General features: G+C 38.8%; 1 protein-coding gene across 3 annotated transcripts in view; it reads right to left on the reverse strand.

The window, feature by feature from the left end:
* LRRC28 (leucine rich repeat containing 28) overlaps positions 1–13,390 on the reverse strand; it is a 150,959-nt gene that overhangs the window by 110,869 nt on the left and 26,700 nt on the right. For all 3 annotated transcript variants that reach the window (XM_029951734.1, XM_029951732.1, XM_029951733.1), the window contains exons 4-5: positions 7,062–7,099; positions 6,598–6,735 (exon numbers count right to left, since the gene is read on the reverse strand). In XM_029951734.1, the coding sequence (XP_029807594.1) occupies positions 6,598–6,735; positions 7,062–7,099 (176 nt within the window). The remainder of the gene's footprint in view (positions 1–6,597; positions 6,736–7,061; positions 7,100–13,390) is intronic.

Genomic DNA, 13,390 nt, shown 5'->3' on the forward strand with positions numbered 1-13,390 from the left:
GGGGGGAAAGAAAATCTTTTAAACAAGAACAAAGCTTCGGGGACCTGGGAAACAGTTGTCAAATGACTTAATGTGTGTATCTGGAGTTCCCGAAAAAGAGGAAACAGGGCAGAAAAATATTTGAAGAAATAATGACAGAAAACCTCCCAATCTGGGAATCAAGAAAACGCCAACTGGCATATTTTAAAAATCCTACATTGTGCTACATCATAAACAAACTGCTAGCAAAAGAGAAAGAGAAAAATTTTAACATAGTCATGGACAAACATGATACAAATTGCAATGGATTTTTCATCAGAAACAAGGGGGTCAGAAGACAATGGAAGGTCACCTTCATAATGTGCCAGAAAGAAATGCTGTCAGCTGAGAATTCTATATCCTGAGAAAATATTCTTCAAAAATAAAGACATTTTTGCATAAGGAAAATTGAGATAGTGTGCTCCCAGTGGACCTGCAGTACCAGAAATACTAAAGGAAGTACTTCAGGGTGACGAGAAACAATACCAGAGAGAAAATACAACTACAGGAAAGAACGAAAAGCACAAGTAATAGTACTTATGTAAGTAAATACAAAGAATATCTTTTTTTCTATTATCTTGATTTCCTTTAAAGACAACTGACCGTTGCAGTATAGCTACTATGTTGTAGAGTTCAAAACATATATAGAAAACTATGGTAAAACAGTGAAGGAGAGTACGTGGAAGTGTACTACCGGAAGACTCTCACAATTTGTATTCAGTGGTGTAACACCGTAAGTGAACTGTACTACGGGAACATATACATGAAAACATGCATCCGTCAAAAGCCTTACACAAGAATGTTTGGTATTAGCTGTAGTCGTCCTAGTCCAAAGCTAGAAGAAACCTGTATGTCCACCAAGAGGAAAAGAAATACATAAACCGTATACTCAAACATTAGAGTACCGCTCTGCAAATTGTAGAGAAGAATGGACCATCAATATACACAACAGCCTGGACGCATCTTGGAACCATTAGTTTGAGTGAAGGAAGCCAGAGAGAGCGCACTGTATGGTTCTTCATATATTATGTTCAGCAACAGATGAGTCTGTGGTCACAGAAGTCAGAAGAGTGTGCCCTGTGGCACCCAGACTGGAGAAGACACGACAGTGCTTTCGGGGGTAACCGAAGTGTTCTGTATCTTGACTACAGAACTCATTACACGGGTAGGTACATTTGTCAAAACTCAGAAGCAGGGGCGCCTGGGTGGCTCAGTCGGTTGAGTGCCCGGCTTCCGCTCAGGTCATGATCTCACAGTTTGTGGGTTTGAGCCTAGCATCGGGCTCTGTGCTGACAGCTAGCTCAGAGCCTGGGGACTGCTTCAGATTCTGTTTCTCCCTCTCCTTGACCCTCCCCTGCTCGCGTTCTCTGTCTCTCAAAAACAAATAAAAAACATTAAAAAGTTTTTTAAAAAACCTCAGAAGCATATATTCGTGCATCCCACTGTATGTAAATTTTACCTCAATAAAAAAAAACCTGTAAGACAAAAATATGAAGGACAAAAATTAAAAGAAAAATACAAGAGAGGAGATGTCAATGAGAATTGTTCAAGTTAGGTGTTGGGTAGGTGGGGGTTCGTCATTCTATTCTGTCAGCTTTTGTACTTCAGTTTCCATAATAAAAAGTTTTTTTAAAAAGAAAGCATCTAATAATACCATATAATTCATACATTTGCATATTATTAATACATCGTTAATAACGTGTATTTCAAAATCGCTAAGAGTAGATCTCAAGTGTTCTCACCACACACACCACGTGCGTGCACGTGCACATATACGTGCGCGCGCGCGCGCACACACACACACACACACACACACACACACACACTATGGGGGGGTGATAATTAGTTTCACCGTGGTCATCTTTCCATAATGTATGCATATATCATAAACTCATATGGCATACCTTAAAAATATATCATTTTTATGTGTGAAAAATAAAGATCAAAAATAAAATTTGAAGATACCACAGTAAAAAAAAAAAAAAAAGCCAAAATACTCCTTTAACTTTCTCCTTATGGTATTTGGATACAAACCTACAAAACTCATTGCCAAAGAAAATACCAAGTTATTAAAATAATAATTTTTCTTAAAGGGAACTGAGTCTGCTCAGGAAAACAGTGCTTCGAGGTTCCAAAGTTCTGATACCGCAGACCATGAGATCAGTACTGGAAGTTTGGTGTTTTTGAGTGCTCATTATTTATCGGCCTGGGAGACAAGTTAAACTCCTGCTATTAAGTTAGCGCTACCTCGCAGGCTGGGCAAGGACTCGCGCAGCGGGTCCAGCGCGCAGGCGGGTCCAGCGCCCTCCCCAGCCCGGGGCCCAGGCTGCGCCACGCAGGCGCGCCCCACTGCCGGCCACAGCCCCAGAGGCTGGTGCTCCGGCGCCGCGTGTGTGCGGGCACAGCACGCCACAAGGACCCTCTCACGCGAGGGACCGGACCAGTAATTCTGAGGAGGTGACGTTTTGACGTCGAGGCCTCGCGCCGCTGGAGCGGGAGGAGTCCGAGGGACGTGCTCTACCTAGGATTACGCGGTCGCCGCCCGCTGCGGCGGCTGGCGGAGGAGTTCGGAGCCCGGCACCCCAAAACATGCCAGTCTGGCGGAGTCATTATTTGGGGTTAAAGGCACTGGAAAGCGGCAGAAGCACGGAGGCACGTTTCTTCCTAAAAGCACGAGAGAAACTCCCATGTAAAAGGTGGCCTCCCTGTACCAGGCCGGGGGCATTTAAAAAAAATTTTTTTTTTAATGTAATTTATTTCTGAGAGTGAGACAGTGAGACAGAGCACGAGCTGGGAAGGGGCAGAGAGAGAGGGAGACACAGATTCCGCAGCAGGTTCCAGGCTCTGAGCTGTCAGCACGGAGCCTAACATGGGGCTCAAACCCATGAACCATGAGATCATGACCTGAGCTGCGTCGGGGCTCCTCAGGCATCCCCCAGGAGGAAGCCATTCTTATCGCCAGAAATGCAGAGTCCAGGCCCAGGGAAATCTTAACAAAGCAAACTTGTTAAACCAACGCTTATGTTCCTAGTCACAGTTTCACAACTAACTGCCCCAGCCCAAACCCCTTTGGTCACGTTTTCCTAACTACTACCCTTTGTCTGACGCAGTGGAGAGGTGTTTGGCTCTTAACTGCTTCTTCGCGTTTTCATTTTTCTTGTGAAGTTTCCTATGTACATGTAAAAATTACTAAATAAAATCTGTGTACTTTCCTCCTGTTGATCTGTCTTACGTCAGTTAATTCTCGGGCCCAGCTGGAGACCCTGAGAGGGCAGAGGAAAGCTGGTACCTCCCCTACTCTGGCTTAGTAACACATTCTTTCTGAGCTGCCTCTACATTTCTGCATCCTGTCACCACACACCAGTGTTCTCTGTTGCTCCTAAAAAATGACCTGTGCTCAGGGGAAAAAAGAGAGAGAGAGAGAGAGAGAGAGAGAGCGAGCGAGAGAGAGAGAGATCGATCGATCTAAGAGGGTACAAAGGACGTTGCAAAGAGGGAAAAAACATAATAGAATGAACCCCTTTACACACATACTATTGCTAACATACAGATCATGCTATTGCTAACTCTGGACTTCCTGTTACTAATAAGAGCCATTGCAATTTCAAAGCATTAAGAGTTAAGCAAAGAGAAAAGTTCAAGATACAGTTAATCCTGTTCCCCAGAATGGCCTCGTGAAGCCTTTGGGGCAGCTGTGGTACATGGATCTCTCTGCGTTGTGATTCAGAGACCAACTAGAGTGATCTTAAACACAAAGCCTCTGAGCCGTAAGAACATACCCCAGTAATTGGGATACTAAAGAATACTTAGAAAGTCTCTGCCTCCATCTTCTGTGTATCTGCTTTATCATTTTTCTTTTTCTGTTTTCCAGTCCATGTGCCTACTTCCCAGCACCTCGCAAGATTACACAGCATTGTGCAACAGCCCAGAGAGAATGAGAGACAGATTTTCTTTTTCCATTCTCCTTGCTGTCTCTTATTCTCTTTCCTTGTCCCCCAGCAGCCTCTTCTAAAATTCCCAGGATGAGCAGTGTCCTGCTTGGGTCAGGTACTAACACCAGGACCAATCAACTGTAGAGATAAGGCCATGTCACAAGGTAGGAAAACGGCAGGACACGCAATCGACCAGAATGGGGGAAAGAGACATCCCAGAGGATGGGTCCCAGTCCACCAGGCCACGACCATGTGGGTGCTGGCAGACAACAGAATCAGCCATATGAGTCATGGGTGTGCTTGAGAAACTGGTGGAAACACGGGGCCTCCTTTGCAACATGTACACGATCACAGATGATCAAACTGTGTGAAAATTTCACGGCGTTCATGAAACCCCTGTAATCCATTTTTAGATACCAACTTTAAAACTCTACATGCATCTAGATATTTCAAATGTTTGGGATTTTCCAAATATTGGTATAAAATTTTTCAAATTCTAAATACTGAATAAGAAATTATACTTAAAGGTTTTGACCACAAATCACATAATGAAATGCTAAGTCTTTTGAGGAAATGTAACACATAGACGTCTATACATAATAGCCTGGCCTGGGTAGAAGGAGCTAACAACCAAGTATTAACTGATCTCTATGGTCATCAAATGTAGACAACATGGTAGGCCCTCACATTTTTTTTTTTACTACACTTAGAATATTTTCCCTGTGAATATACCTAACATAAGCAAACACTGGGGGCCATGAACCTAGGCCTTTCGCTATTCAAATCATAACACTTGAAATTACCTCATAAAAAGATAAATAAAGTGAATCAAATAATTAGTAAGATCTATTCCATTGCTACTCATGATGGTCTAGAACAAAAAAAAATCTACACAGGCTCAAAGTTTACATTCAAAGTATAGTTATTATTACACATAATTTTACTCAAAGCAGGCAAAACCAAACATATACAAAAGAAGAAAGCTATGGGAATAAAATCAGAAGCAAATGCTTCAAATCTATCACACAACAGGTAAGATATAAATTAAAGATGATAGGAAAGCAGTCAGAAAACCTATGCCCTTTGCTGGTTATTAGGAAGCAGTAATGATATTGGTAGCACATCCTTAACCTCCAAGAGTATATAATGGAAGGAAATGACCACATTCTACCACAAAGTGTTTTTATGTTACAGGAAAAAGCAGAATAATAGAATACAAGGAACAATGGTTTAAGAGAGAATTGTATTTCTCATATGTTCCTTAAATTTATATTAAAAGAGGCTTATAAGTACATTACGTTCATGTATTTTGATTCTATAATAGATCTTGTAGAAGTTTCATATATGAAAACCCAAAGTATTATCTTTACTGATACATTTCCTAGGCAATCTCCAGAAGAGAATCTAATTTCCTGAGTATCTGAATATATAAACTTCATGAAAGCTAGAATGATAAAACACCATTGGGCCCAATTACAATAAACTCTAAAGGAAAGATCAGATTCCTACACCACATTGAAATTTTTTGTATTAACTATAACTGGAAAATGTAAGAGAGTAATTACATGGGGTTAAAAAAATTTCGTAAGCAGAGTCACCTGTTGTGTACTCTGTTTGTAAATAATATTGAGGCTACATATTAAGGCCAGCATGTAAAGTCTAAAAATTAACCAGTTACTATGTTTCACTCAGAAATTTTTATATTTGAAAACCTTTAGAGAATGTGTTTTTTATATCATGAAGAAATATCCCCGATTTTTTCATTCATGTGTTAAACACGAGTAGTTTTTAACATTCTCACGTGACCCTGAAGTTCCTGTAATTATGGTTGAATCACACATTTCACCTGGATACACCGAGAGACTGGCTGGTGTTCCTAAGTCACTATGCAGAACTGAGCCTCGACAATGTGACATGTGCCTTTTTCTCTGCTCATTCTTAAATGTAGAGTAACTTCCATATAACACCTAAAGTGCAAGTTAAAAAAATTTCTTTACATACTTCGTTTTTTTTTTAATATGGGAAACAACCTATAACAAAATTTGCAAATGTATGGATTCACGAAGGAAGGTCCCTGGATGCTCCCTGTAAGAAAGTCAAGGGGCTTAATGGTAGCTCAGGAGAATGCAGAATTTTGGTGCTATACTTGGGCACGTCACAACCTAAGAGGCATTACTGTTTAGTCTCAGGACTCAACCTTAAATGCTCTGAAATTCTAGTGAGATTTATTAAATCAAAGCTAATGTCCAACAATTACCTCACTAGAGAATGAGAGAAAACACTGTATGTATTTCCTTTCTGAATACTAAAATGATTACATCATGCAAAGTTCATCTGAATTCTCTATGTAAAATATTCCGAACTGAATTATCTTTTTGTACAGATATTTCACCAGGGCAGTGCCTTGATGGGGCACTGACTGCAATGCATAATTGTAGTAATTGTAGGTAAAAGCATAAATGCCACCTTCTTATGTCTGCCTCAGGGAAAACACTCTTCAACACATTTCACCCTTAGTTTCATCCTCAAACAGACCACCCCAAATCCCAAACAGACCCAGAGCCCACTGCCTAGACACACAGTGAGAAACAGGCATAAGAGATTTGCAAATAGACAAGAAACTACTGTGCCTACAGACTCTGATTACCTGGAGGTAGGAATCGCAGTTGGTTATTAGCTAACCGAAGATGACGTAAAGCTCTCAGACGACCAATTTCTGGGCAAACAATTTCTAAGGCATTGTCACTAAGATCCAAATACTGGAGTTTTACGAGGGATCCAATGGCTTCAAAAAGAAAAGAAAGGTAAAGCCAAAATTAATCTGACCCAAGTGTTAGGACAAATCTTTAATGCAAGTACTACCAACTAGGACAGTTTAATACTTAATATCCCTGCCTCTGTTGCTCGCAAAATAGCTAAAACATAGATCTTTTAATTTAATCAAAACTGTTAACTGAAGTTACTAATCAGGGGGGCACAATCTTTGAAACTAATAAATTAAAGAAGCTTTATAAGTAAAATTCCCTAATACACCAAACAAAAGCTGTTAGACTATTATAAAGCAAAGCTTACACATGGTATCTCCTAACTAAAAAGTGGGAGTGCCCTTACCTTCTGGAACAACAACTATGTTATTTGAGTGAAGGTATCTGTGGGGAAGGAAGAAAAAAAAACCGGAGCTGACATCATTCAGTACTTTTGCTAGATAACAAGTCTGTAAAATGTTCACTTCGAAATCTATCAAACAAAAGGGGACCAAAGCTTTCTATCATACCCCACTCTAAGTGCAAGCCACAAAACACGTGGTCATCACAGATAACTAATAGTACTTTGAGAACGGTATTTTATGTTGGAATGGCAAATATTAAACCCATTTACTGATTTAAGTTGTTATTTTAAAATAAAAGCTTACACAATAGATATACTTTGAGGGTTTTTTTTTAACCCACAAAACAAATTACTAGTTTTGCTAGTTCATTTTAAAGCATTCAGGTTTTCAGAAAAACACCCATTGTGTAAAGAAAAAATCAACATTTATTATGTAAATGAAAATATAACTTTTAATTTCAAATGGAAGACTTAACAAAATGAGCAAACCAAAGCTATTTCCGGCTAATATGCTGACAGAGAACCAAGAATGGAGAGATTAAATACTGATCATTTACAGTCTCTGTCAAAATACTCAACTGTCAAAGTACATAATTTATTTCACAGTAAAAGGAATCTCATAAACAAGAATCAAATTCTTTTCTTAAAAAAGAAAAAGGGTTATCCAGCTGACAAGTCCAGGCAAGCCTAAGTAAATAACACGTTTCCCACTGAAGTATCTTTAGCATCCTCTGGTGGAGACTTTATGCAATCAGCAGCAAGCCAACTATCAGAGCAAAACAGTGACAACTGGAGATCACATAGTAATAATTTTAAAAAATAAATGTAGGGGGTGCCTGGCGGCTCAGTTAGTGGAGCCTGCAACTCAGTCTCATGGCTGTGAGTTCAGGCCCCAAGTTGGGCATGCAGCCTACAATGTAACATAAAATGTTAATATAAATAAATTTATATCACGGATTTTAAGAAAACTAGAATTTTTGATCTTTTCAAACCTATCATTTTATTGACTATACCTCATCAATCAATTTTGAAATTTTTTTCTACGTTATTAAACCTAACATCAAAGGTTAAAAGTCACTGACACAAAATGAGATACAAAATTAATACATCCAAGATTACTGAATGCTGCATTAAATGAATTCTGTGCAGGTACTAACCTGCTGGGTCTAACACATTTTAAACAATTATACCATTCTACGATATTTTTACTCTGTGCTCCGTACATATAAAGTGATTTCACATTTTAAAATCCATATTCTTTAAACATTAATTTCAGGAAGGAATACCCAACTGTGTTACCAGGAAACTCCACAAATATTCTGAGCTGAAAGACTCTATGTAAATAAGTACATGCGCACACATGCACACACATGCACACATTTATATTTGTCATATGGAAGCCAGGGCACCTAGGCACCAACATGAGGAGACAGAGGATTTTCAGTTACCCACAAAACATTTGCCTCAGTTTCTACATGTGCAAAAGGATCTTAAAATGTCGAAATCAAACCATGAACTAAAAGTGCTCACTGTTATGAAGGAAATCAAAAAGTGTATTTTAACACATTAAATGTATCTACGTTAAAGTGAAGGTATAATCTACAGTAAGAAGAGAATGTTGCCAATCCAACTACAAAATATAAGTGCCCGGGACCATTCCCCACCAAGTGAACCACGATCTCAACTCCTCAAGTTATTCTGATGTGCAGCTGATAAGGCATCATTGCTGGTGAAATGGCTCAGAGGACGGGCTCTGGAGCCAGAATGACGGCATTTCAGTAGCCACGTGGCCAACCTCAACTTCTCATTTTCTGATCTGTAGGAGCAGAGAATAATATCACCACCAACAAAGGGATGTTGTAAGGATTAAATAAATCAATAAATGTAAAGCTCTTAGAATAATCAGAGTGCCGTGAATGCCACTGTTATTGTTGTTACACAGTCATCATGAGTCATGTGTAATGAAACGGTCAACAACTTTATGTCACTTCTCTTGCTTTTTGTAATTTCAAATTAGTTGAAATGCTGGCGTTTCAATGTAACTAGTTTTCATCATGTTCTCCTATAATGCAGGAATTTTCATTCACTACTGGTGGGAATGCAAACCAATACAGCCACTTTGGAAGGTGGTCTGGCAGTTTGTTTAATACAATGAAATATAGACGTTTACTTAACAGTAATATCCCAATGTCAGTTTCTAAGTTCTGACAAAATTTTACGATGTTAACAACAGGAGAAAGTGGGTGAGAGGTGTACTGAAACTCTGTTCTATCTTTACAACTTTTCTGTAAATATAAAATTGTCTCAAATTGAAAAAGTTGCTGATTTTCTTTTTCATTAAAAGAACAGGACTTTTATTTCCAGTCATGATGCAATAACAGGGCCCAAATTTACCTGACTGTTGTAAATGAAAATTGGAAGGACTATATGACACAATTATTTTCAGACATTAAAAACAGGAAATTAGGATTATTTACCCGAGAGAGAAGAAACAAGGCAAGCCACACAAGGTCCCCAGGTTTCTGCCTGGATGCAAACTGTGAATTGTAGTATAGGACTAGCGTCCCAAACAAAGTATGTAAGTCTCACCATGTTATGAAGGAGACACAGTCAGAATTCAGAAAAACCGAGGCAATCGGAAGTGAAGGGTCATGGGGTGGAGTTTGGGAGAAGATGCTACAGGGGGAAAAGTCCTTTAAAAACTTAAGTAAGGATTCTTTGACTGAGAGCTGACTTCTAAAATGTAGCCTAGGCAAAAACTAACTGAAAATCTATCTGCTGAATGGTCTCCACAGAGCTCACAGAGGACTGGAAGGCATTTAGGTTGTGAGCAGCAAGTCTTGTTGATTATTTGGCACATTCAAATCAGATCCTATAAAGGCCATGCCTTAGTAATAGGGCTAAACTACCCCTAAAGAAGAGGTTACTCTAGACCTGTCCCCACAAAGTGTGGAGACAAGCCATGAAAGGATCAAATTAAACTGCCAGAATAGTTTGCCAGAATAAGGCACAAGAGAAAGGAAGACAATAAAGTCTAGAGACTCACCAATGTAAACCTTAAAAGGTCTAGCATCCAATCAAAAAGTAGAGATATGCCAAGAATCAAGAAAATGTGACCAATAACCAGGATTAAAAACAGTCAACTCAGGTAGATCCAGTATAATAGAGACAATAAAATTAGCACACAAGAACATTAGAACAACTATAAAAATACAGCTAGCTATTTAAAGGATAATATAAACATTGCAGAGAAATGTTAACGTATGAAGAAGAACCAAACAGAACTTCTAGAGATCAAAATACAAATCTAAATGAGATTAATATCAAATTAGATACTGAAGAAGAAAATACTGCTGACACTGAAGACAGAGAAATACAATTTGTCCATACTGAAGCACACAGAGGAAAAAAAGACTGAAAAGAGTGTCAGTGATTAAGGGAAAATATTAAACAGTCTAAAATATTAAACAGTCTAACAAACATGTAAGAGTCCCAGAAACAGGGACCAGAAACAGGAGTACAGAAACAAATATCTAAAGACATAACATCAAAAAATTGACAAATTTGATGAAAACTATAGAGACACAAACCCAAGAAGCTCAACGAATGTCAAGTATAAAGAAAACCACAACAAGGTATATCAAAATCAAATCCCTGAAAACCAGCAAAAAAATTAAAATCTTCAGAGTAGCTAAAAGAAAAAAAACCACATTACATACAGAGGATCACATATAAGAATGATAGAAGATGTCTCTTCAGAAACTGTGCAAGCCAGAAGATAATGAACATCATAAAAGAGCTGAAAGAAAAGGAAGAAAAAAATCGTCAAGAATTTTAACTCAAGGGGTGCCTGGGTGGCTCAGCTGGCTGGGCATCTTGGCTGTTGATCTTAGCTCAGGTCATGATCTCACAGTTCGTGGGATCAAGCCCCACACCAAGCTCGGTGCTGAAAGCATGGAGCCTGCTTGGGATTCTTGCTCTCCCTGTCCTTCCCCCTCTCCCCTGCTTATGCACTTCTCTCTCTCAAAATAAACTTATAGTTTTATATTTATAACTTATAGCATATAGTTATTTTATAACTAGAAGTTATAAAATAAAATGGGCTGTTTGCCATTTACTTTTTAAAAAAGCATTCTAATTCCAGAAGATTTAAACAAAAACTTCAAGACTATGAAGATGTTTGTAAAACAAAAATTACAAGATTTTCAGAGAAAAAAACTAATGTGAGATTTTTCTCATAGAAAGTCTTCAGGGCCTACAGCTAGACAAGGAATTCTTAGACTTGACACTAAAAACATGATCCAGAAAAGCAGAACTGATAAAATGTAAAACTTTTGCTCTGCAAAAGAATAGAAAGAGAATGAAAAGATAGGGGCGTCTGGGTGGCTCCACTGTGGAAGCATCTGACTTTGGCTCAGGTCACATTCTCACAGCTCATCAGTTCATGAGTTCAACCCCTGCGTCGGGCTCTACACTGACAGGGCAGAGCCTGCTGGATTCTTTCTCTCTCTTCCTCTCTGCCCCTGTCCCACTCTCTCTCCCTCTCTTTCAAAATAAATAAATTTTTAAAAACTTAAAGAGAATGAAAAGACAAACTATAAATTGAGAGAAGTATTTGTATACACATACCACAAAGAACTGGTCTCTATAATACGTAATAAACTCTTAAATCTTACGACTAAAAGTAAATCCAACTAGAAAATGAGCAACAAATACATTTCACTGAAGAAAAGATACAGATAACCAATAATTATACTTGAAAAGATGTTCGGTATCATTAACCATTAGAGAAATATAAATTAAAGTCACAATGACATAATACCACGCATCTATCAAATGACAAAAATAAAAACGAATGATCCCACCAAATACTGGTGAGATGTGGAGAACCTGGAACCATCACACCTTGCTCGGGGACAATACCAAAAGGTGGAGCCGACCTGCAAAATCATTTGGCAATTTCTTAGGAAACTACAAACCCAGAGCAAAAGCGAAACAGTAAGGAGCTCCAAAAATTATTTTACATAAAATCAACAAGAATATTGGCAAAAGTAGTAAGAAGCTTATGTACAAAACTCTGGAAACTAACTAAGGTGATACAAGGAAGGTTTACTTAGGAAAAATGGCAAAAATCTCAGTAAGCACAGTGAGCTGTGAACTCTGGGGCATTTCCTTCTTCTAATTGTATCCCTCACTCTCCAGCTCTGCAGAAGCATGGAAAAACAAAACAAAAACAAAAACCCAGCTGACAATCTGAAGTGAAAAGGCCACAGCCTGCCTAGCACCTAAAGGGACAGACCACATTCACACTCACTCCAGGGAACCGGCATTTGATTTTGTCTCATGGGTCCCTGAAAGACCCCACCTGCTATGCTCTTTTTAATTTGATCTGCCTAGAAACTTTCAAGCACAAAACCCCTTTCCCCAGTTGAAACACATTAGGGGCAATTGTTTAGCTTCACACCACCTGAGTCAATAAATAACAGCTGGTGCAAACAATAGACCAAAAACCTTCAATGGAAAAGCTGGGCAAGAAGTCCAGAGGAGCTCTGAAAAGCTCTGGTATATTTCTGGAAATCTACGTCTAAAGCAGGTCAGAAATGTGCAAATGCTCAGGAAAGAGCTGAAAAGACCCGAAGCAATCCTCTCTGCTGAACTCCTGCATAAGCAGGAAGCACAGGCTAAGGCAATGTTGTCAAAATGCCTGGCTGAGAGGTGAAGGCATACCACCATATAGAAAAAGAACTCCTCAGCAAAGACTCGGGGACTCACTGGGTTCAGGTAGCAAAGAAAATCTCTAATATAACCAACAGCTGACCACTAAGGTAACCGGGCAGATAAAAAAATAATAATAATAATGAGAAAGAAAAAAGAAAAGGAAAGGAAAATGAGAGGAGGGAACTCTTTGAACTCATTCTATGAGGCCAATATTACCTTGATACCCAAACCAAAGACATTGCAAGAAAAGAAGACCACAGACCAGAAGCAAAATCCCTCAACAAAATACTAGTAAGGAAAACCCAGCATCATATAAAAAGGATTATACTTCACGACCAACTGAGATTTACCCCCATTGATGCAGGGTTCGTTCAACATATAAGCAAAAATCAACATCCATATTAACAAGGAAAAAAAACACTTGATCATCTCAATAGATGAAAAAAAGATCATCTGACAAAATCAAATACCCTTTTATGCTAAAAATACTCAACAAACAAGCCGTAAAAAGGGATTTCCTCAATTATATACAGGGTACCTATGAAAAATCTATAGCTATCATCACACTGAATGGCAAAATACTGAAAGCTTTCTGCCAACATCAGGCAGAACCA

This window comes from Suricata suricatta, chromosome 9, assembly GCF_006229205.1.
Source record: "Suricata suricatta isolate VVHF042 chromosome 9, meerkat_22Aug2017_6uvM2_HiC, whole genome shotgun sequence".
NCBI classification, from domain to species: Eukaryota; Metazoa; Chordata; class Mammalia; order Carnivora; family Herpestidae; genus Suricata; species Suricata suricatta.